Source organism: Microcaecilia unicolor, chromosome 1 (assembly GCF_901765095.1).
Source record: "Microcaecilia unicolor chromosome 1, aMicUni1.1, whole genome shotgun sequence".
In the NCBI taxonomy this organism is placed as follows: Eukaryota; Metazoa; Chordata; class Amphibia; order Gymnophiona; family Siphonopidae; genus Microcaecilia; species Microcaecilia unicolor.
Window position 1 is genome coordinate 347,320,698 of NC_044031.1, and position 24,711 is coordinate 347,345,408.

The window sequence follows — 24,711 nt, forward strand, 5'->3', positions numbered from 1 at the left end:
ACTCGCTCCGGACTCAGCATCTTGGCCGGAACTGCAACTCACACCGGACTCAGCATCTTGGCCAGAACTGCCACTCAATTCGGACTCAGCATCTTGGCTTGACTCGGTACTCAGCGTAGACTCAGCATCTTGGCTTGACTCGGTACTCAGCGTAGACTCAGCATCTCGGCTGGCACTGCAATGTGATCCGGACTCAGCATCTTGACCGGGACTGCAACGTGATCCGGACTCAGCATCTTGCCTGGGACTGGAACTCCAACTTGACCCGGACTCAGCATCTTGGCCGGGACTGCAACTTGACCAGGACTCAGCATCTTGCCTGGAACTGGAACTCCAACTTGACCCGGACTCAGCATCTTGGCCCGGACTGCAACTTGACCCAGACTCAGCATCTTGACCGGAACGGCAACTCTCACCGGACTCAGCATCTTGGCCGGGACTGTAACTCTCACCGGACTCAACATCTTGACCGAAGCTGCAACTCAATTCTGATTCAGCATCTCGGCTGGACTCTGCAATCGGTGCAGACTCAGCACTCATCATTGACTCATCACTCGGTGTAGACTCAGCATCCCGGCTGGGACTGCAACTCGATCCAGACTCAGCATCTTGACTGGAACTACAACTCGATCCAGACTATCTGTGGGGGCTTGTCCGCTCCACGTAAAAGGCCAATGCTCTTTTGCAGTCCAAAGTGTGCAGCTTGCTTTCGCCAGGACTTGTATGAGGACGGGGAAAAAATGTTGGCAAGACAATTGACTGGTTCAGATGGAACTCCGACACCACCTTTGGCAAGAACTTAGGGTGTGTGCAGAGGACTACTCTGTTTTGATGAAATTTAAGGTAAAGAGCATGAACCACTAGGGCCTGGAGCTCACTGACCCTACGAGCTGAAGTAACACCCACCAAGAAAATGACCTTCCAGGTCAAGTACTTCAGATGGCAGGTATTCAGTGGCTCAAAAGGAGCTTTCATCAGCTGGGTGAGAACAACACTGAGATCCCATGACACTGGAGGAGGTTTGACAGGGGGCTTTGACAAAAGCAAACCTCTCATGAAGCAAACAACTAAAGGCTGTCCAGAGATAGGCTGACCTTCTATACGTTGATGGTAAGCACTAATCGCACTAAGGTGAACTCTTACGGAGTTGGTCTTGAGACCAGACTCTGATAAATGCTGAAGGTACTCAAGCAAGGTCTGTGTAGGACATGAAAAGTGATCTAGGGCCCTGCTGTCACACCAGACGGCAAACCTGTTCCATTTAAAAGAGTAACATCTCTTAGTGGAATCTTTCCTGGAAGCAAGCAAGACTCGGGAGACACCCTCAGAAAGACAAGGAGGCAAATTCTAAGCCCTCAACATCCAGGCCGTGAGAGCCAGAGACTGGAGGTTGGGATGTAGAAGTGCCCCCCTCGTTCTGAGTGTTGGAAAACACTCCAATCTCCACGGTTCTTCGGAGGACAACTCCAGAAGAAGAGGGAACCAGATCTGACGCGGCCAGAAAGGCGCAATCAGAATCATGGTTCCGCGGTCTTGCTTGAGTTTCAGCAAAGTCTTCCCCACCAGAGGTATGGGAGGATACGCGTTCAGAAGGCCTGTCCCCCAATGAAGGAGAAAGGCATCCGACGCTAGCCTGCTGTGGGCCTGAAGTCTAGAACAGAACTGAGGGACCTTGTGATTGGTCTGAGTGGCAAAAAGATCCACCGAGGGGGTGCCCCATGCTCGGAAGATCTTTCTGGCGACAGCCATGCTCAGTGATCACTCGTGAGGTTGCATTATCCTGCTCAATCTGTCGGCCAGACTGTTGTTTACGCCGGCCAGATAAACGGCTTGGAGAAACATGCCGTGTTGGCGAGCCCAAAGCCACATCTGTACAGCTTCCTGACACAAAGGGCGAGATCCGATGCCCCCTTGCTTGTTTGTGTAGTACATTGCAACCTGATTGTATGTTTGAATCCAGAATAATTGGTAGGATAACCGATCTCTGAAAGCCTTTAGAGCGTTCCAGATCGCTCATAACTCCAGGAGGTTGATCTGAAGACGCTTTTCTTGAAGGGACCAAGCTCCTTGAGTGTGAAGCCCATCTACATGCGCTCCCCACCCCAGGAGGGATGCATCCGTCGTCAGCACTTTTTGTGGCTGAGGAATTTGGAATAGGCGCCCCAAAACCAGATTGGATCGAATTGTCCACCACTGAAGTGAATTCCGAAAGTTGACGGACAGCTGGATCACATCTTGTAGATTCCCTGCAGCTTGAAACCACTGGGAAGCTAGGGTCCACTGAGCCGATCTCATGTGAAGACGTGCCATGGGAGTTACATGAACTGTGGAAGCCATGTGCCCCAAAAGCCTCAACATCTGCCGAGCTGTGATCTGCTGAGATGCTTGAACCCTGGACACTAGAGACAGAAGGTTGTCCGCTCTTGGCTTGGGAAGGTAGGCACAAGCTGTCTTCGTACACAGCAGAGCCCCATTGAATTCCAATTTTTGACCTGGGTTGAGATGGGACTTTGGGTAATTGATGACAAACCCTAGAAGCTCCAGCACTTGAATAGTCATCTGCATGGACTGCAAAGCTCCGTCGTGGGAGGTGCTCTTCACCAGCCAATCGTCCAGATAAGGGAACACATGCACTCCCAGTCTGCGTAGAGACGTTGCAACAACTTCCAGGCACTTGGTAAAGACCCTGGGCGCAGACGCCAAGCCAAAAGGCAACACACAGTACTGAAAGTGCTGCGTTCCTAGCCGAAACCACAGATACTTCCTGTGAGCTGGAAGTATCGAGATGTGAGTGTAAGCATCCTTTAAGTCCAGAGAACATAGCCAATCGTTTTCCTGAATCATGGGAAGAAGGGTGCCCAGGGAAAGCATCCTGAACTTTTCTCGAACCAGATATTTGTTCAGGCCCCTTAGGTCTAGGATGGGACGCATCCCCCCTGTCTTCTTTTCCACAAGGAAGTACCTGGATTAGAATCCCAGCCCTTCTTGCCCTGGTGGAACGGGCTCGACCGCATTGGCGCTGAGAAGGGCGGAGAGTTCCTCTGCAAGTACCAGCTTGTGTTGGGAGCTGAAGGAATGAGCTCCCGGTGGGCAATTTGGAGGTTTGGTTTCCAGATTTAGGGTGTATCCTAACTGAACTATCTGAAGAACCCACCGGTCGGAGTGTATCAGAGGCCACCTTTGGTGAAAAAATATTAACCTCCCCCCCCCCCCCAACAGGCAAATCGTCTGGCACGGCTACATTTATGGTGGCTATGCTCATCTGGAGCCAGTCAAAAACCCGTCCCTGGTTTTTGCTGGGGAGCTGCAGGGGCCTGTTTAGGCGCACTGTAAGGAGGTTGGAGGGTCTAAGCAGCTCAGGAGGAGGTATGGGGCCAGACTACATTCCCCACAAGGCCCTGAGAGAAGGGATCGGGGTGGTAGGTCCCAAAACCCGGTATAGCCCCCACGGGGAAGGGAGGGGGAAAAGGACTGGAAAGAGCAGCTGCTATGGCAGGCGAGGGTCAGAAGGGGGAGCAGGGATGACAAAGCTCAATACCCTTGGGTTAGAAATCAGTACAAGATTCCTTCCACCTGGGAGGGGGAGCAGGTCTCCAACCAACAGCCTAGCAGAGAAGCAGAGTTAATGGAGTGATTGGAGGAAGGAGAGGCTGGAGAGACCAACACACCAAGTTTGGAGGAGCCAGTTGACATGGACTGTAATTGTACTTTGGGGCAGGGTTGCAGGGACTGAAGGCAGTGGGTGGTCACAGGAGTCAATTAGCTGTGTTGTGGGCGGTGTACTGCCATTCTGCAACCACCCAAGCGGAAAGACTTTTAAAAATGAAACCCAGGCTGTTGAACTGGGGGAGAACTTGGATTTAAAGGGAAGTTTTTTCTTGTTGCTTTATTTTGGAAACTGAATGGGACTTTAACCCCCTTGAACTGAGGTTTTGTGGAGGAGGGGAAATAAACTGTTTGGAACTAAAAGCTGTGTTGTCTGGAAGGACTTTGTTTGTGGACTGCTGAAGGGAGCCTACCAACCCTGAAGGTTTGCTACCGGGATTACAGATATTACAGTGGCACCCCAGATGGGACTCGATTGAAGCTACCACAGAGCAGCCGGAGTGAAGCTGACAAGGCCACCCTTAGCAAAGCGAAGACCAGCGGTTACCCCAGGTAAGAGGTACCTGAAAGGGGATCAATGCTGGATTGAAGTGTGAAGCTAAAGGGGGAACACAGGTCATGCAAAGGAACCCAGGCGGGGTCGTGTAAAAGGGGAGTGGTGGGAGAAGAGCAGTACAAATTAGTAATTAGAGGGGAAAAAAAAAAGTGGTATCGCACTTGGTGTTTTTGGTTTTCTTTTCAGGGTATTCCAGACTGGCAGGATGGAGCAGAAAGAAATGCTTCACTGGATTGCTGCGCAGTTTCAGAAGCAGCAGGAGGGGGCTCAACAGGCCTTGCAGCAAGTGGTGGAAGCCGCCAAGGAACAGCATGTACCTCTGCTCCAGGCAGTGCAAGGTCAGATGCAAGCCATAGGGAGCCTGCTGGATAAAGTTGCAGCCCCGGGTACAGTGGCCGGTTTACCCATGGGGGTAGGAACCCCTCCGTTTGGACCCTTTTCTTTGGGACGAATGGGGGAGGGTGATGATGTGGATGACTTTATTGCTACATTTGAGAGGATCGCAAGGGCAGTGCAATGGCCGAAAGAACAGTGGGCTGTTCGACTGGCAGGAAGCTTAGCTGGGGAAGCTCTGGCTGCATATCGGGCCATGCCTGCGGACAGCTCCATGGATTATGAGCAGGTAGTGGCGGCCATTAAAAACAGATTAGGTCTTACTAGAGACCATTATAGAAGACTTTTTAGGGAGACTACTACGGGGAGGGAAGTGCGGCCCCAGGCTTTTGCCCAGAGACTGAAAGACTTACCCTATAAATGGCTGGAGCCGCAACAGAAGACTGCAGAACAGGTGGTGGAGGAGATTATAGTGGAACAGTTTTTGTTTGCCATACCCACCCCAGTGCGTGAGTGGCTCATTAAACAAGGGGTGATTCATGGAGCTGAACTGTATTTTGAGGCAGGAAGACATCCTACTAACCCCTTCCTCCCTAGTAGCCAAGAGGGTATGGGTCAAGGGGGAAGTACTCATGCCAATACGGGGACTGGTGGGAAGAGGGAGGAAGGTCGTGGGTATCCGGGTCCCAGTCCAGGGGGTTGAAGGTGTTTTAGATGTGGGAAGCCCGGCCACATGCTGAAGGAGTGTAGGGAAAGACTAGGGTTTGCGGGACATATGGGAACAGACCCCGAGGATTTCTTCTTCCTGGAGGTTCAGGTGGGAGGGGTGACAGTTAAGGCCCTGTTAGACTCGGGGGCCAATCAGTCGATGATGTCCCGGGTCTTGTAGAATAAGATCCAGAGCACCGCCAATGGGGGAAGAGGGCGGACAGTATGTAGGAATGATTCAGATTAGGTGCATACATGGGTCTTCAACCGCCTACCCTGTGTTCAGGATCCAACTAGGGAGCCCTCTGGGGAGAGGGTGGCTTAATGTGGCGATCCTGCCAAAACTGCCTTTTGACCTCATTTTGGGGAGGGAGTGGGAGCTGTTTGTACGGGGGTTGAAAGGGGTCACAGGGTGGGTGACTACTTGGGCTCAGAAGGCTCGGGGTGGGTCGCAGGATAGGGGGGAGGATTCGGTAGGGCAGCTCTTCCCTTTCCATGAGGAGATAATGGGAGAACCGGGTAAAGGGAAGAAGGCTAGAGAAACACGGCAGGCGGAGAGGAATAGCCGGGCTAGGGCCCTAAGGAGGTTGGGGGAAGGAGAGGCTATGCCATGGAGGCCCCAAGAGGTGGTGGAGAGATTTCCCGCTTTTGGCCAGGAGCAGAGAGATGACCCGGTATTAAAAAGGGCCTGGGAACAAGTGGAAGGGGGGCCTTCAGGCGGGTTTCCCTGGTTTCGGGTGGTGGAGGGATTGTTGTACCGGGAAATGCAGGATCCGGTGGGGGGACCGGTGCGAGGCCAGCTGGTAATTCCCAGGGTCTTTAGGAGCCTTATTCAAAGAGGGGCCCATGATCATCCTTTGGCAGGGCATAAGGGCTCCCAGAGTACGTTGAAACAGGTGCTGGAGCATTTTTATTGGCCTGGCGTACATAGGGAAGTCCAGAATTATTGCCAAAGTTGCCCCTCCTGTCAGCGGTTGGTGGACCGATACCCTCCCAGGGCACCTATGGTACCATTGCCTATTATTGGGGAACCTATGAGAAGTATGGCTATGGACATTGTGGGACCCCTCATCAGAACACCTAGGGGTTTTGCATACATTTTAGTAGACATGGATAGGGCCACTAGGTTTCCCTGGGCCTTCCCAATGAGAAATATACGAGCTACGGGTATAGCAACCGAATTGGTCAAGCTTTTCTGTGAAGTGGGATTCCCACGAGAAATGCTTACGGATCAGGGGTCCAATTTCAAATCTAGACAGTTAAGAGAACTGTGGGAAGCTTTTAACATACGCCACATTACCACAGCTGCCTACCATCCCCAAACGGGATGGTAGAGCGATTTAATAAAACCCTTAAGCAGATGTTGAGGAAAGGCTTGAAAGGGAAATATGAGGATTGGGACCAGTTGTTACCCTATGCTTTATATGCATGTAGGGAGAATATTCAAGCATCCCTAGGGGTATCCCCCTTTGAATTGGTCTTTGGCCGATTGCCGCGGGGCATTCTGGACATAATTCAGGAGGCATGGGTAGAGAGAGAGGAAGAGCCCAGGGAGGTTAGTACATACCTGAGGGAGTTAAGAGCAAGGATTCAGAGGGTCACGGCGTTTGCGCAGGACACCCTGGGGCAGAGCCAAGAGAGCCAGAAAGGGTATTATGACCGGGGCACAAAAGTAAGGAAATTTCAGGTGGGAGATAAAGTGCTCGTCATGGTGGCCTCAGACCCCCATAAGTTTACTTCTCAATGGAAGGGACCCTGCGTGGTAACAGCCAGAGTAGGCCCATGGACATATCGGGTAAGGCATGCGAAAGGTAGGATTCAGACCTACCATGTAAATATATTGAAACCGTGGATAGAGAGAGAAGGGTTTGTGGCGGTCCCTGAAGAGGAGTTGGGTCCTCAACTAAGTGATGTACAGGAGGGGGGGGAAACCTGTTATTGGTGAGTCTCTATCCCATGGGCAGAGGCAACGGGTAAGGGAAATGATAGAGGAGTTTCAGGATGTTATCAATCCCCTACCTGGGGAAACCCATTTGGTGGCCCATGATATCATCACTGAGCCTGGTAGGATTGTAAGGCAGAGGCCCCATAGAACACCTGAATTTAAGAGGAAGGAAATTATAAGGCAGGTACAGGAAATGATGGACTTAGGTATCATAATCAGTTAGTCCTGGTCCAGTCCAGTGGTGTTGGTACCAAAGAGTGATGGGTCTCAGAGGTTTTGTATAGATTTCCGAAGGGTGAATGCCATATCTCGGTTTGATGCTTATCCCATGCCCCGGATAGATGACTTACTGGACAAACTGGGGCGTGCTCAGTATTTAACTACCTTAGATCTTACGAAAGGATATTGGCAAGTGCCGCTGAAAGAGGAGGCTAAGCCCAAAACAGCCTTTGGCACCCCTATAGGGTTATTCCAATTTAGACGAATGCCATTTGGGTTAAATGGGGCGGCAGCGTGCTGCCAACGATTGGCTGATCAGTTGCTGAGGTGGCATTCGGACTACGCTGCCGCGTATATGGATGATATTGTCATTTTTAGCTCAGATTGGGAGTCCCATTTGCCCAAAGTCAAAGCTGTGCTAGAATCCCTCAGGCGGGCGGGCCTAACAGTGAACCCAAAGAAGTGCGTGTTTGCTAGTGAAGAGGTAAAATACTTGGGATACATTGTGGGAGGGGGAGTTATCAAACCCCTAAGGGATAAAGTGCAGGGAGTGCGTGAGTTTCTGCTGCCCCACACCAAAAAACAATTGAGGGGGTTGTTGGGGCTGATAGGATATTATCGCAGATTCATTCCTAGATTTGCGGAGAGGTCAAGCACCCTTACTGACATGCTGAGGAAAAGGTGCCCTAATGTCCTAAAGTGGACAGAGGCAGGTCGGGGGGAGTTCCAAATGTTGAAAGACCGCCTGTGTCAGGAACCGGTCTTAAAAGGAATAGATTTTGAGAAGCCCTTCCTGTTACAAACAGACGCCTCAGAGACGGGCTTGGGGGCTGTGTTATCCCAAGAGTTTGAAGGGGAGGAGCACCCTGTCCTTTTTCTGAGTAGGAAACTGCACCCGGCAGAGCAGCATTACCCTGTTATAGAGAAGGAGTGTTTGGCTATAAAGTGGGCTATAGAAACTCTGAAATACTATCTACAGGGCAATCCTTTTGTTTTGATTACTGACCACGCACCTCTGAAATGGCTCCAACAAATGCAGGGGCAGAATGCCAGGCTCACCCGCTGGTATTTAGCGTTACAAGCTTTTTCCTTTGAAATACAGCATAAGGCAGGGAAGCTTCACGGGAACGCTGATGCCCTGTCCCGAATTGCGAACTCCCCAGCATGTAGCCTGGAGGAAGCAGGGAGTCGCAATTATTTGAAGGGGGTGTGTGTAAGGAGGTTGGAGGGTCTAAGCAGCTCAGGAGGAGGTATGGGGCCAGACTACATTCCCCACAAGGCCCTGAGAGAAGGGATCAGGGTGGTAGGTCCCAAAACCCGGTATGGCCCCCACGGGGAAGGGAGGGGGAAAAGGACTGGAAAGAGCAGCTGCTATGGCAGGCGAGGGTCAGAAGGGGGAGCAGGGATGACAAAGCTCAATACCCTTGGGTTAGAAATCAGTACAAGATTCCTTCCACCTGGGAGGGGGAGCAGGTCTCCAACCAACAGCCTAGCAGAGAAGCAGAGTTAATGGAGTGATTGGAGGAAGGAGAGGCTGGAGAGACCAACACACCAGGTTTGGAGGAGCCAGTTGACATGGACTGTAATTGTACTTTGGGGCAGGGTTGCAGGGACTGAAGGCAGTGGGTGATCACAGGAGTCAATTAGCTGTGTTGTGGGCGGTGTACTATCAATAGAGAATCCACAAAGTGTGGAGAACTCAAAGAAGACCCACGGATACTTTGTAAAACAAACAGAAAAGTGGGCACAAATCCAGGAGTCCCAGAGACTGGATCACAGTAAAGCTAAAACCAAATTTTATTAATTAGTATATTTGAGTCAAATATACTAATTAATAAAATTTGGTTTTAGCTTTACTGTGGAGTCAAATATACTAATTAATAAAATTTGGTTTTAGCTTTACTGTGGGCGGTGTACTGCCATTCTGCAACCACCCAAGCGGAAAGACTTTTAAAAATGAAACCCAGGCTGTTGAACTGGGGAAGAACTTGGATTTAAAGGGAAGTTTTTTCTTGTTGCTTTATTTTGGAAACTGAATGGGACTTTAACCCCCTTGAACTGACATTTTGTGGAGGAGGGGAAATAAACTGTTTGGAACTAAAAGCTGTGTTGACTGGAAGGACTTTGTTTGTGGACTGCTGAAGGGAGCCTACCAACCCTGAAGGTTTGCTACCGGGATTACAGATATTACAGCACGCTGTTGACGAGAACGAACATGCTGTGGCAGAGCCTGAACCAGCTGTCGGGAAGTAGGAGTGTACTTACGGCCCCTAGAGGCGTAAGGCGCACTTCTCTTCCCTTTATAAAACTTCCTAGGTGAGGAAGCGGATGCAGAAGGCGCCCGGCGGGAGAGAGAGTCCATAGCGTTATCACGCTGATAGAGATGATCAATCAACTCTTCGACCTTCTCACCAAAAAGATGATCCCCCCGGCAAGGGATATCCGCAATTTTCTGCTGAGTTCGTTCCTCCAGGTTAGAGGCACGCAGCCATGAGAGTCTGTGCATCACTATACTCATAGCAGAAAATCTGGATGTCACATCGCAAGTGTCGTAAATGCCCCTGGACAGGAACTTGCGACACGCCTTCTGCTGCCTGACCACTTGGCGAAAAGGCTCGGCCTGCTCCGGTGGGAGTGCATCAACCAAGCTCTCAAGTTGCCGCACTGAGTTCCGCAAATGAATGCTCGTGTAGAGCTGGTAGGACTGAATTTTGGAAGCGAGCATGCCAGCCTGATACGCCTTCCTCCCAAAAGAATCCAAGGTTCTATGTTCTCACCCCAGGGGCGCCGAGGCAAAGTTCCTAGAACTTTTAGCTCTTCTGAGAGCGGAATCCACCACCGCAGAGTCATGAGGCAACTGAGGCCAGACGAAACTGGGTTCCCCGTGGATCCGATATTGGGATTCAGCTTTTTTGGGGATAGTTGGACAAGAAAGAGGCTTCTCCCAGTTCCTCATCAGCACTTCCCTGAGTGTATCGTGAAAAGGAGCTGTGGTAGAAGACTTAGGTGGAGATGGATAATCCAGGACCTCGAGCATCTTGGCCCTGGGCTCATCCACAGCCTCCACAGGGAAGGGAATGGCCTCAGACATTTCCCACACAAAAGATGAAAAAGACAAGCTCTCCAGAGGGAAGAGCTGTCTTTGAGGTGAGGGGGTCGAATCAGAGAATCCTCGGCAGAGAAAACTCCATGACCCCCATTCTTCATCAGATGAGCCATCATCGGATGGGGCTAGCAACTCAGAAAGAGCAGCCCGAATCCGAGCCCGTCTCGACATGGAGATACGGGGACCTCGATGACAGTGTCGAGAAGTTGACTCCCCAGGAGACTTCGGTGAAGCTTCCTCCACCAAAGGCAATGGAGAGTCGACCCGGGAGGCAACTGGCTCCGATACCTGAAGCGGTACCGGAGAAGGAGACCTTACCACCGGCAAAAGGCACGGTGCCGCAGGTGCATCCGGCACCGTCGGTACCGGTACCTCCGGTGCCAGACGCAAGTGATGCAGCACCGCTTCCATGAAATCTGGAAAAATAGCCTTGATGCGCTCATCTACAGAAGCTGTCGGGGAAGGCTGGCGTGCCAGTGTGGGCATCAGAGGCAGAATCTGCAGAGGCTGGGGAGCCAGTACCGGGCTGCCAGACGACCTGCGCGTCGATACCTCCATAACAGAGGGAGAGCGATCCTCTCGGCACCGACGCTTCTCGGGTACTGAATGCCTCGATGACCCGGAGCTCGCGGTACCGTGTCGAGAAGGAGAACGATGACGGTGATTCTTGGCCTTTGCCCAACGCCCATCATCGAGACTCCTCAGTACCGGTGAGGAAGACGTGGAATCCACACGCTTCCTCGGGGCCGGGTTCGATAGAGGTCGGTCCCGGGGGCCTGCAAAGCAGAGGTGCCGAGGTAGGTGAAGACCCGCTCGATGCATCACTGCTCCCAGCGTGCATCGGTCTCTTGGCAGCCTGTACCCGGTCTCCCGATGCCAACGCTGCCCTCGACGTCGACGGTACTGATGCCGACGCCACCGATGCCAAGGTACCAGACCCAAAAAGCTTTTCTCTTTGGGCCTCTCGAGAAAGTTGAGTGCGCTTTTTCATTTTTAGGCACAACTTAACACCTTTCCTGAAGATGGTCGGGCCCAAGGCACTGAACGCACCAGGAGTGCGGATCAGTGCCAGAGATGGTCCGGTTGCAGTGGGCGCATGGCTTGAAGCCGCTGGGAGTCTTCGATGACATCGCGGGAAAAATCGCCTCCGCAAAATCAAAGGACGCGATCGTGTCAGAAAAACAGAGACACAAAAAGAGGGAAAAATACCCGGTCGAGCGACCTAAGAACGGTCACACGGAAAAAGAAAGGAAACTTAGAAAACAAAAAAACTACAAGACTAAAGGCTTTTTTTTTTCTCTGTTTAAAACAACACCCAAAAGGGTAAAGCGTTTGATGAGAAGAGAACTTTCACTCCGAAGGCCTGGGAAAAGCACGAAGCGCGAAGACGAACTCCGTGTCTCCTCAGACGCGGAAAAGAAAGAACTGAGGAGTGTGTCCACGCGAGCGGGAAAACGTACGCACGCACACATGCGCGATGGGATCGTCTCGCGTGACGGAACGCTCTGGAAGAGACTTTTAAGATTTTGCTACAAAAGCCTCCGGGCAGACGTGATGTCACCCACATATGAGAATATCAGCCTGCTTGTCCTCGGAGAATGTGATTTTTCAGCAGAAGAGTCAGTTTTCCCTGGTCTGTAACATCCAGCTTCCTTGAAACGGGCTTTAGCTGTTCGGGACTGAGTTTAGATTTGTCTTCAGGAAGGGGCTGAACTTTAGTGTCTCTTAAATTCTTAACAATAGGTCAGAACCAAAGAGAAGTTTACCCCGGAAAGGCAATTTAGCCAGATGAGACTTGGACACTACATCAGCTGCCCAATGACTCAATCAAAGCCATCTTCTTGCAGAGACCGCTAGGGATATAGAACATAAGAGTAGCCATACTGGGTCAGACCAATGGTCCATCTAGCCCAGTATCCTGTTTTCCAAACAGTGGCCAAGCTATGTCACAAGTACCTGGCAGAAACCCAAATCGTGGCAACACTCCATACAACAAATCCCAGGACAAGCAGTTGCTTCTCATGTCTGTCTCAATAGCAGACTATGGACTTTCCCTCCATGAATTTGTCCAAAACATTTTTAAATCCAGATACATTAACTGCTGTTACCACATCCTTCAGCAAAGAGTTCCAGAGCTTAACTATTCATTGAGTGAAGAAATAATTCCTCCTATTTCGTTTTAAAAGTATTTTCATGTAACTTCGTCGAGTTTAGGTTTTGGAATGAGTAAAAAAATCGATTTACTTCTACTCGTTCTATACCACTCAGGATTTTGTAGACCTCAATCATATCTCCCCTCATCACAGAATATCATACAAAGCTTCTGAAAGGTTGCTTCCAAAAAAGGCAAAAAGTCAGGTGGAGAATCTAAGGCAGACAACTGCTGAACCCAAGATCAAGAAGCTCTAGCAATGAAAGAGGTATAAACTGCTGCTTGGGAACTTAAAGCTGCAATTTGGAGTGGATTGGAGTCCATAGCGGGAGGAGCCGGTGAAGCGGCTGCCTCGCTGGAAGCGGAAACATCTCTATCTCCTCCGCTGGTCTCTATGGTCCCTCATTGCCCTGCGCACACAGCGAGTCAAGAGGGGAACCCATCGCAAGCCGGAAAGGCTGAAGCTGGAGGACCCTGTGGGGTAACCGACCCTGTGAAGTTAACAACTGCTGCGGGGAGAGAACCGGAGGTCAGCCTAGGTCAGATATGGCTGAAATTGCTGGATATGGATAAAACCTTGCAGCAGTCCTCAACTGAGGTAAAAACTTTAAATGCTACCATACAGGAATTGAAGGATTCTATAGAAATTGTCAAACAAGATTTTTCCTTTAAGATAGAGACCTTACAGAAAGAGATGACTCAAACTACAGAATTTAAAATGGCTGTAATAAAAGATAATATGGAGCTAAGAAGAAAAGTAGAGCAAATGGAGAATTTTAATAGAAGACTAAACCTCCGTCTACTTAATTTTCCTAAATTAGTAGGGACCCCTCCATTAGAAATTTTTACAAGATTTCTGATAGAAAATTTAAATTTTCCACGAGGCAATCCCACCATTGAATAAAGCGAATGCTACATACCTGTAGAAGGTATTCTCCGAGGACAGCAGGCTGATTGTTCTCACTGATGGGTGACGTCCACGGCAGCCCCTCCAATCGGAAACTTCACTAGCAAAGGCCTTTGCTAGTCCTCGCGCGCCCATGCGCACCGCGCATGCGCGGCCGTCTTCCCGCCCGAACCGGCTCGTGTTCGTCAGTCCCGTATGTTGCAAGACAAAGACAAGGGAAGACACAACTCCAAAGGGGAGGCGGGCGGGTTTGTGAGAACAATCAGCCTGCTGTCCTCGGAGAATACCTTCTACAGGTATGTAGCATTCGCTTTCTCCGAGGACAAGCAGGCTGCTTGTTCTCACTGATGGGGTATCCCTAGCCCCCAGGCTCACTCAAAACAACAAACATGGTCAATTGGGCCTCGCAACGGCGAGGGCATAACTGAGATTGACCTAACAACTTATCCAACTAACTGAGAGTGTAGCCTGGAACAGAATAAAACATGGGCCTAGGGGGGTGGAGTTGGATCCTAAACCCCGAACAGATTCTGAAGCACTGACTGCCCGAACCGACTGTCGCGTCGGGTATCCTGCTGCAGGCAGTAATGAGATGTGAATGTGTGGACAGATGACCACGTCGCAGCTTTGCAAATCTCTTCAATAGTGGCTGACTTCAAGTGGGCTACCGACGCTGCCATGGCTTTAACATTATGAGCCGTGACATGACCCTCAAGAGCCAGCCCAACCTGGGCGTAAGTGAAGGAAATGCAATCTGCTAGCCAATTGGATATGGTGCGTTTCCCCACAGCCACTCCCCTCCTGTTGGGATCAAAAGAAACAAACAATTGGGCGGACTGTCTGTTGGGCTGTGTCCGCTCCAGATAGAAGGCCAATGCTCTCTTGCAGTCCAATGTGTGCAGCTGACGTTCAGCAGGGCAGGAATGAGGACGGGGAAAGAATGTTGGCAAGACAATTGACTGGTTCAGATGGAACTCCGACACAACCTTTGGCAAGAACTTAGGGTGAGTGCGGAGGACTACTCTGTTATGATGAAATTTGGTGTAAGGGGCCCGGGCTACCAGGGCCTGAAGCTCACTGACTCTACGAGCTGAAGTAACTGCCACCAAGAAAATGACCTTCCAGGTCAAGTACTTCAGATGGCAGGAGTTCAGTGGCTCAAAAGGAGGTTTCATCAGCTGGGTGAGAACGACATTGAGATCCCATGACACTGTAGGAGGTTTGACAGGGGGCTTTGACAAAAGCAAACCTCTCATGAAGCGAACAACTAAAGGCTGTCCTGAGATCGGCTTACCTTCCACACGGTAATGGTATGCACTGATTGCGCTAAGGTGAACCCTTACAGAGTTGGTCTTGAGACTTGTCTAAGTGCAGAAGGTATTCAAGCAGGGTCTGTGTAGGACAAGAGCGAGGATCTAGGGCCTTGCTGTCACACCAGACGGCAAACCTCCTCCATAGAAAGAAGTAACTCCTCTTAGTGGAATCTTTCCTGGAAGCAAGCAAGATGCGGGAGACACCCTCTGACAGACCCAACGAGGCAAAGTCTACGCTCTCAACATCCAGGCCGTGAGAGCCAGAGACTGGAGGTTGGGATGCAGAAGCGCCCCTTCTTCCTCTGTGATAAGGGTCGGAAAACACTCCAATCTCCACGGTTCTTCGGAGGACAACTCCAGAAGAAGAGGGAACCAGATCTGACGCGGCCAAAAAGGAGCAATCAGAATCATGGTGCCTTGGTTTTGCTTGAGTTTCAACAAAGTCTTCCCCACCAGAGGAATGGGAGGATAAGCATACAGCAGACCTTCCCCCCAGTCCAGGAGGAAGGCATCCGATGCCAGTCTGCCGTGGGCCTGAAGCCTGGAACAGAACTGAGGGACTTTGTGGTTGGCTCGAGATGCAAAGAGATCTACCAAGGGGGTGCCCCACACCTGGAAGATCTGTCGCACTACTTGGGAATTGAGCGACCACTCGTGAGGTTGCATAATCCTGCTCAGTCTGTCGGCCAGACTGTTGTTTACGCCTGCCAGATATGTGGCTTGGAGCACCATGCCGTGACGGCGAGCCCAGAGCCACATGTTGACGGCTTCCTGACACAGGGGGCGAGATCCGGTGCCCTCCTGCTTGTTGATGTAATATATGGCAACCTGGTTGTCCGTCTGAATTTGGATAATTTGGTGGGACAGCCGATCTCTGAAAGCCTTCAGAGCGTTCCAGACCACTCGCAACTCCAGAAGATTGATCTGCCGATCGCGTTCCTGGAGGGACCAGCTTCCCTGGGTGTGAAGCCCATCGACATGAGCTCCCCACCCCAGGAGAGACGCATCCGTAGTCAGCACTTTTTGTGGCTGAGGAATTTGGAAAGGACGTCCCAGAGTCAAATTGGACCAAATCGTCCACCAATACAGGGATTTGAGAAAACTCGTGGACAGGTGGATCACGTCTTCTAGATCCCCAGCAGCCTGAAACCACTGGGAAGCTAGGGTCCATTGAGCAGATCTCATGTGAAGGCAGGCCATGGGAGTCACAGGAACTGTGGTGCCATGTGGCCCAGCAATCTCAACATCTGCCGAGTTGTGATCTGCTGGGACGCTCGCACCCGCGAGACGAGGGACAACAAGTTGTTGGCTCTCGCCTCTGGAAGATAGGCACGAGCCGTCCGAGAATCCAGCAGAGCTCCTATGAATTTGAGTCTCTGTACTGGGAGAAGATGGGACTTTGGATAATTTATCACAAACCCCAGTAGCTCCAGGAGGCGAATAGTCATCTGCATGGACTGCAGGGCTCCTGCCTCGGATGTGTTCTTCACCAGCCAATCGTCGAGATATGGGAACACGTGCACCCCCCGCCAGCGAAGTGCCGCTGCTAGTACAGCCAAGCACTTTGTGAACACCCTGGGCGCAGAGGCGAGCCCAAAGGGTAGCACACAGTACTGGAAGTGACGTGTGCCCAGCTGAAATCGCAGATACTGCCTGTGAGCTGGCAGTATCGGGATGTGTGTGTAGGCATCCTTCAAGTCCAGAGAACATAGCCAATCGTTTTCCTGAATCATGGGAAGAAGGGTGCCCAGGGAAAGCATCCTGAACTTTTCCTTGACCAGATATTTGTTCAGGGCCCTTAGGTCTAGGATGGGACACATCCCCCCTGTTTTCTTTTCCACAAGGAAGTACCTGGAATAGAATCCCAGCCCTTCCTGCCCGGATGGCACGGGCTCGACCGCATTGGCGCTGAGAAGGGCGGAGAGTTCCTCTGCAAGTACCTGCTTGTGCTGGAAGCTGTAAGACTGAGCTCCCGGTGGACAATTTGGAGGTTTCGAGGTCAAATTGAGGGTGTATCCTTGCCGGACTATTTGGAGAACCCACTGTTCGGAGGTTATGAGAGGCCACCTTTGGTGAAAAGCTTTCAACCTCCCTCCGACTAGCAGGTCGCCCGGCACTGACACTTGGATGTCGGCTATGCTCTGCTGGAGCCAGTCAAAAGCTCGTCCCTTGCTTTTGCTGGGGAGCCGAGGGGCCTTGCTGAGGCGCACGCTGCTGACGAGAGCGAGCGCGCTGGGGCTTAGCCTGGGCCGCAGGCTGTCGAGAAGGAGGATTGTACCTACGCTTACCAGAAGAGTAGGGAACAGTCTTCCTTTTCCAAAAAAATCTTCTACCTGTAGAGGTAGATGCTGAAGGCTGCCGGCGGGAGAATTTGTCGAATGCGGTGTCCCGCTGGTGGAGCTGCTCTACCACCTGTTCGACTTTTTCTCCAAAAATATTATCCGCACGGCAAGGCGAGTCCGCAATCCGCTGCTGGATTCTATTCTCCAGGTCGGAGGCACACAGCCATGAGAGTCTGCGCATCACCACACCTTGAGCAGCGGCCCTGACGCAACATCAAAGGTGTCATACACCCCTCTGGCCAGGAATTTTCTGCACGCCTTCAGCTGCCTGACCACCTCCTGAAAAGGCTTGGCTTGCTCAGGGGGGAGCGCATCAACCAAGCCCGCCAACTGCCGCACATTGTTCCGCATGTGTATGCTCGTGTAGAGCTGGTAGGACTGAATTTTGGCCACGAGCATAGAGGAATGGTAGGCCTTCCTCCCAAAGGAGTCTAAGGTTCTAGAGTCCTTGCCCGGGGGCGCCGAAGCATGCTCTCTAGAACTCTTAGCCTTCTTTAGGGCCAGATCCACAACTCCAGAGTCATGAGGCAACTGAGTGCGCATCAGCTCTGGGTCCCCATGGATCCGGTACTGGGACTCGATCTTCTTGGGAATGTGGGGATTAGTTAGAGGCTTGGTCCAGTTCGCCAGCAATGTCTTTTTTAGGACATGGTGCATGGGTACAGTGGACGCTTCCTTAGGTGGAGAAGGATAGTCCAGGAGCTCAAACATTTCAGCCCTGGGCTCGTCCTCCACAACCACCGGGAAGGGGATGGCCGTAGACATCTCCCGGACAAAGGAAGCAAAAGACAGACTCTCGGGAGGAGAAAGCTGTCTCTCAGGAGAGGGAGTGGGATCGGAAGGAAGACCTCCAGACTCCTCGTCAGAGAAATATCTGGGGTCTTCTTCCTCTTCCCACGAGGCCTCACCCTCGGTGTCAGACACAAGTTCACGGACCTGTGTCTGCAACCGTGCCCGACTCGACTCTGTGGAGCCACGTCCACGATGGGGGCGTCGAGAGGTAGACTCCCTCGCCCGCATCGGCGAAGCTCCCTCCGCCGACGTAGTCGGGGAGCCCTCCTGGGAGGCGACGGCAGCCGGTACCGCACGCGGCACCGACGCCGGAGACCTCACCTCGGGCGATGGACCAGCCGGCGCCACGCTCGACGGTACCGGTGGCGCAAGCACCGCCGGTACCGGAGGGGTAGGGCGCAACAGCTCTCCCAGAATCTCTGGGAGAACGGCCCGGAGGCTCTCGTTCAGAGCGGCTGCAGAGAAAGGCATGGATGTCGATGCAGGCGTCGACGTCAGAACCTGTTCCGGGCGTGGAGGCTGTTCCGGGCTGTCCAGAGCGGAGCGCATCGACACCTCCTGGACAGAGGGTGAGCGGTCCTCTCGGTGCCGATGCCTACTGGGTGCCGACTCCCTCGGCGACCCAGAGCTCTCGGTGCCGACACGGGAAGGAGACCGATGACGATGCTTCTTCGATTTCTTGGAACGAAGCATGTCACCGGAGCTTCCTGGCACCGACGAGGACGTAGAATCCAGCTGTCGCTTCCTCGGGGCCGAGGCCGAAGGAGGTCGGTCTCGGGGGGGCTGTACCGCAGGAGCCCTCAGGGTAGGGGGAGACCCACCCGAAGGCTCACCGCCACCAGCAGGGGAATGGACAGCCCTCACCTGCACTCCAGACGAAGCACCACCGTCCGACGACATCAGCCGACGAGGTCCCGGTACCACCGACGTCGATGCAGCTGTCCGATGTCTCAGCGCCGATGCAGAGGGCCGATGCCTCGATGCACTCGATGCACTGGCGGCCAAGGATGAAGTTCTGGACGCTGAAGACGTCGATGCACTCGATACCCCCGGTGCCGATGTCGACGAAGAGCCCGAGAACAAAACGTTCCACTGGGCCAATCTCGCTACCTGAGTCCGCTTTTGCAAAAGGGAACACAGACTACAGGCCTGCGGGCGGTGCCCAGCCCCCAAGCACTGAAGACATGACGCGTGCCTGTCAGTGAGCGAGATGACCCGGGCGCACTGGGTGCACTTCTTGAAGCCGCTGGGAGACTTCGATGTCATGGGCGGAAAAATCACGCCGGCGAGATCAAAAGTCGAAATGGCGGAAAAGGCACCCGAAAAACAAGGGGAAGAAAACTTCTACCCGAGGCCTAAAAGCGGCCTACCCCGACGACGAAAGAAAACTTACCGGGGCGAAAAAGCTGGAAATAGCGGGGGGAAAAGAGACCGAAGAGTCTCTTTCCACACACAGAATGGGGTTTTTTTTTTGTTTTTTTTTAACAACACGAAGAACGCGTGAGGTCGACTTTGCGGGGCACGACACGGCGAAAACACGACCGTACCGAGCGCGGACAAAAGAAGACTGACGAACACGAGCCGGTTCGGGCGGGAAGACGGCCGCGCATGCGCGGTGCGCATGAGCGCGCGAGGACTAGCAAAGGCCTTTGCTAGTGAAGTTTCCGATTGGAGGGGGCTGCCGTGGACGTCACCCATCAGTGAGAACAAGCAGCCTGCTTGTCCTCGGAGAATGAGACTTTACTTTAAATCTACAAATCGTATATTTGGAGGACAAAAAATCTGGATTTATCCAGACGTGACTAAGACTACTCAACAAAAAAGAAAATTGTTTCTTTCTATGAGGTCTAAAATAATAGAATTAGGAGGATCCTTCCTTGTTGTGTATCCATGTAAATGTCTTGTAAGGTTAAATCAAACAAAATATGTGTTCTTTAATCCTGATCAACTTAAATCTTTCCTAGACTCTAAACAACGACAGAGAATTTGTAGGAGCACAAGAGAATGGTGGCGGCATCAATTTCTTTAATAATTTAGAAATAATATAGTATAATCTTCACAAATTCCTACCTCCCCCTTTTATTGTGGTCTAATGAAGCTAAATGTTATGTTTTTGAGGAAAGTAAATTCCTGTTTCGTTTATTTCTTGTTTCTAAAGCTGTATTTCACTTAGCAGTTCTTATGTCTGTTTAAGTTGCAAAATTCAATAAACAAATAATAATAATAAAATAAAAAAAAGATGCAATTTGGAAAGTCGGTTTTAAAGAGGACTCCAGTCTGCAGTCATACACATCCTTAAGGGCAGTACCACCCTCTACTGGGATAGTTGTCCTTTTAGTGATCACTGTAATTAGGGCATCCACTTTCGGCAAAACAAACTGCTCTAAGTCATTTGATAAGAGGGGGTAAAGTTTAGACATAGCCTTTGATACTTTTAGACTAGAGTCAAGACTGTCCCACCCTGGACTAATCTGACGATGACTACAAACAAACACTGGCAAACTCAATTGCAGCCTTGATCTACCATGCAACAGAGGCCTTGGAGTCTTGAGAGATATAGAAAAGTACAAAGAGATTATCAGAGAGGCGAAATTCATTTGTCTGCTCCAAGTAATGCAGCAATGTCCTTCAGATGTCCAGTTTGTGAAGTCTCCAATCCAAAGGGTAGGAACCATTCTACCTCTTGGTTCACATGGAACGAAGGAATTACTTTCAGCCACTGAGCCACGAGTTCCCTGAACAAAGGGGGCTGAGGACACAGACTGAGCAGGAGTGGTAATATTTAAAACTTCTATGGTTTTGGTTATAAATAAGGGGAGTTCCTCCTTAAGAAATAATCTAGCTGCTGTGAGATCCTCCTCCCCACCCCCACCCTCTGTATCAAGCATATCTGGTTCAGGCAAATCAGTAGAAAATGAATGCTCAGAAGTTACTGCCAATCTTTCTTCAGAAACTTGAGGAGATGAAGGAGAAAGCTCTTCCAACTCCTTAAGTGCAGTGTGCTGTCACCTTCAGAGCACCTTTAGTGGCAGAAAATTATGTGCATTGAAGAACTCTAAATGTTGAGCCTAGAATTACATCCTTTTCAAAAATAAAGAGGCAAACAGGAGAAAATGATGTCCAACCAAAATTAACTATTAATGCTGGATCACAAGAGAATCATACCTTTAGATCTAGGTGGCAAAGGATCTTCATTTAAAATCCGTTCAATTAGTTCAGAAAAACTTTCAGAAAAGAATGGTGATTTTCCTATTTAAATAAAAGGAAAAAAAAACTATGGTTTATTAAATATGTATATAGTACTGGTGTTATTTAAGCTGTTATTTGGATTTACCTCAAACTCAGTAGTAGATCGAAGAAAGTTACATTCAGGTACAGTGGGTATTTCCACATCCTTAGAGGGCTAATTATCTAAGACCTCATTTACTAACATGTGTTCACATGTTAATGCACATTAATTAGCATATGTTATATGCTTAGTAGGTAAGTAGCCTATATTGAGAATAAAGGGGCTTGTGATAACATAGTCATGCTCATTAATGTGATTTAACGCACATTAGTAAATGAGGTAGTGAAAGGTGAGATGACTTCACCTTGCCCTATGACACATGAAGCATCAGCAGGATTTGAACCTAGTTTTCCTAGCTCTCAGCCTGCAGATCTAACCACTAGGCTACTCCTACAGTTCTACTATTTCTTACTCTTTCACCAATGGTGTGCTGAAAAGGATCATATAAAGTTACAAATTTGTTCTTACCTATTAATTTCCTTTCCATGAATCCTGCTAGACCAGTCCAGACTGAGGTTTTGCCACATTACAAGAGGATGGAGACAGAAAGTGAAATTATGTCTTATCTGATAATTTTCCTTCCTTTAGTCGGCTGCACCATTCTGAACAAGTGGGTATTATTCCCTCCTACCAGTAAATGGAGGTAGAGAAAAACTGATCTCTTCCAGTGAACTCACCAGTACAACCTGCTGGTGCTCACAGGAAAATTCCAGTCTGCCTCTGCAAAAGCAGCAGAAGATTTCTTTGTAATGCATAACCATGCCCCATCAACCACTGCAGCTGGAATGATTATTAAGCAAGCAGAAAACCATTGGATGGCACTCACTGTACTGTAATTGTTTCTAATTCTAGTTTGTTTTATTTAACTGTAAGGGAAAGAGCAGAGCTCGCCATGAGCCCTGGGCCTTACTTTTCTGTGGGTAAGTTTCAGAATGGTGCAGCCGACTAAAGGAAAGGAAATTATCAGGTAAGACATAATTTCACCTTCCTTGCTGTACGGCTGCACCGTTCTGAACAAGTGGGATGTACCCAAGTAGAACTATTGGCAGGAGGAAGAAAAAGCCCCCCTAAGGACAGCTCTGCCAAAAACCAAGCGGGCCCTGGTGAGCATGTCCTACCTGTAATGCTTCAAAAAAAAGAATGGAGCAACAACCACATTGCCACCCTGCAAATTTCCTCTGGAACTGCCTGGGCCTCCACCCTGGACTAACCTGACGATGACTACAAACAAACACAGGCAAACTCAATTGCAGCCTTGATCCACCATGCAACAGTGGCCTTGGAGTCTTGAGAGATGTAGAAAAGTACAAAGAGATTATTAGAGAGGCGAAATTCATTTGTCTGCTCCAAGTAATGCAGCAATGTCCTTCAGATGTCCAGTTTGTGAAGTCTCCAATCCAAAGGGTAGGAGCCATTCTACCTCTTGGTTCACATGGAACTAAGGAATTACTTTCAGCAGAAAGGAGACAGACCCTCTCTAGTAACTGACGATAAAGGCAAGGGTATTGTTATACAAGATAGGGCTGATTATATATCAGAAATCCATAAACAACTTGATGATAGGCGTTATTACACCACTTTAGATGCAGATCCTACCTCCAGTATACAACGTGATACAGAATAAGTTATATCCCTAGCCTCGTCTAGAGGATTATTAACAGCCAAGAAAAAAGACTTCTTGGTAGTTAAACATCCAACTATTCTTACAATATATACATTACCAAAAATCCATAAATCCCTCACTCACCCTCCTGGGAGACCTATTGTGTCCACAAATGGATCAATCCTAGAACCCTTTTCCATTTTTGTAAATTTGTTTCTTCACTCGAAGATACCATTGATTGACTCTTATGTAAGAGATTCAGGTATTATGATTAATCTTCTAAAAGACTTTGAAGGAGACTTTTCTGGTGTCTTACTAGTAACTCTGGACATAGATTCACTCTATACTAATATCCCCCAATTAGAGGCCCTGCGTATAACAGAGAGTACCCTACAGAGTCAAACAACCAATTTACCTATTCCAAATTGGTTCATCCTCACACTTGCCAATATAGCTTTAACCAAAAACTATGTTTGTTTTTTGGGACAGTTTTACTTACAAATTTGTGGCACAGCAATGGGAGCGGCCATGGCTCCCAATATTGCAAATTTATACGTAGCACACTTTGAGAATACCCATGTGAAAGACCACCCATACCGTGATAACTTTATTTTTTACAAGAGATATATAGATGACATTTTTCTATTATGGCATGGAATTAAAGGGATCCTCACCTTACCTTCAAATTGAACTTTGATATGGAAGAGATTAATTTTTTTGACGTACTCATCAGGAAGACGACATGTGGATTTGTAACTACTCTATCGCAAACCAACTGATAGAAATGCCTTTCTGGAATTTTCTAGTTTTCACAATCCAGCCCTTAAATGCAATCTACTGTTTAGCCAGTTTTTGAGACTGAAGAGGCTTTGTATTGATATTGATGACTTTGAACGACAATCCACAGCTATAAAAGGAAGATTCAGAAGCAGAGGCTATCCCACCAAATGCATTGAAGGTCTGAGGTCACATTGAGGGGCATAATTGAACGAAAACGCCTATCTCCATGGGCGTTTATCTCCGAGAACGGGTCAGTGAAGGGGCGGACCGAACCGTATTTTCGAAAAAAATAGACGTCCATGTTTTATTCAACAATGTGTGAGCTGGGCGTTTTTGTTTTTCAGCGATAATAGAAAATGAAAGCGCCCAGCTCAAAAACGAATAAATCTAAGACATTTATTCGTGGGAGGGGCCAGGATTCGTAGTGCACTGGTCCCCCTCACATGCCAGGACATCAACCGGGCACCCTAGGGGGCACTTTTACAAAAACAAAAAAAAAGGTCAAAGAGCTCCCAGGTGCATAGCACCCTTCCCTTGTGTGTTGAGCCCCCCAAATCCCCCTCAAAACCCACTGCCCACAAGTCTACACCATTACTATAGCCCTAAGGGGTGAAGGGGGGCACCTACATGTGGGTACAGTGGGTTTGGGGGGGGTTGGACGACTAATAAGCATTAAGCAGCACAATTGTAACAGGTAGGGGGGGATGGGCCTGGGTCCACCTGCCTGAAGTCCACTGCACCCCCTAACAACTCCTCCAGTGACCTGCATACTGCTGCCAGGGAGCTGGGTATGACATTTGAGGGTGAAAATAAAAATGTGTGAAACATCATTTTTTTGTGGTGGGAGGGGGTTAGGTACCACTGGGGGAGTCAGGGGAGGTCATCCCCGATTCCCTCCAGTGGTCATCTGGTCATTTAGGGCACTTTTTGGGGCCTTATTCGTGAAAAAACAGGGTCCAGGAAAAGTGTCCTAAATTCTAGCTAAAAACGCATACTTTCTTCCCATTATCGCTGAAATGCGCCCATCTTTGTTCGGCAGATAACCACGCCCCAGTTCCGC

At 49.9% G+C, this 24,711-nt stretch overlaps 1 protein-coding gene across 1 annotated transcript in view; it reads right to left on the minus strand.

Moving 5' to 3' along the window:
- ULK4 (unc-51 like kinase 4) overlaps window positions 1–24,711 on the minus strand; it is a gene marked incomplete in the record, with an annotated part of 1,752,451 nt that overhangs the window by 1,424,010 nt on the left and 303,730 nt on the right. The window contains 1 exon segment of the mRNA XM_030209369.1: window positions 21,145–21,228. Coding sequence (XP_030065229.1) covers window positions 21,145–21,228 — 84 coding nt within the window.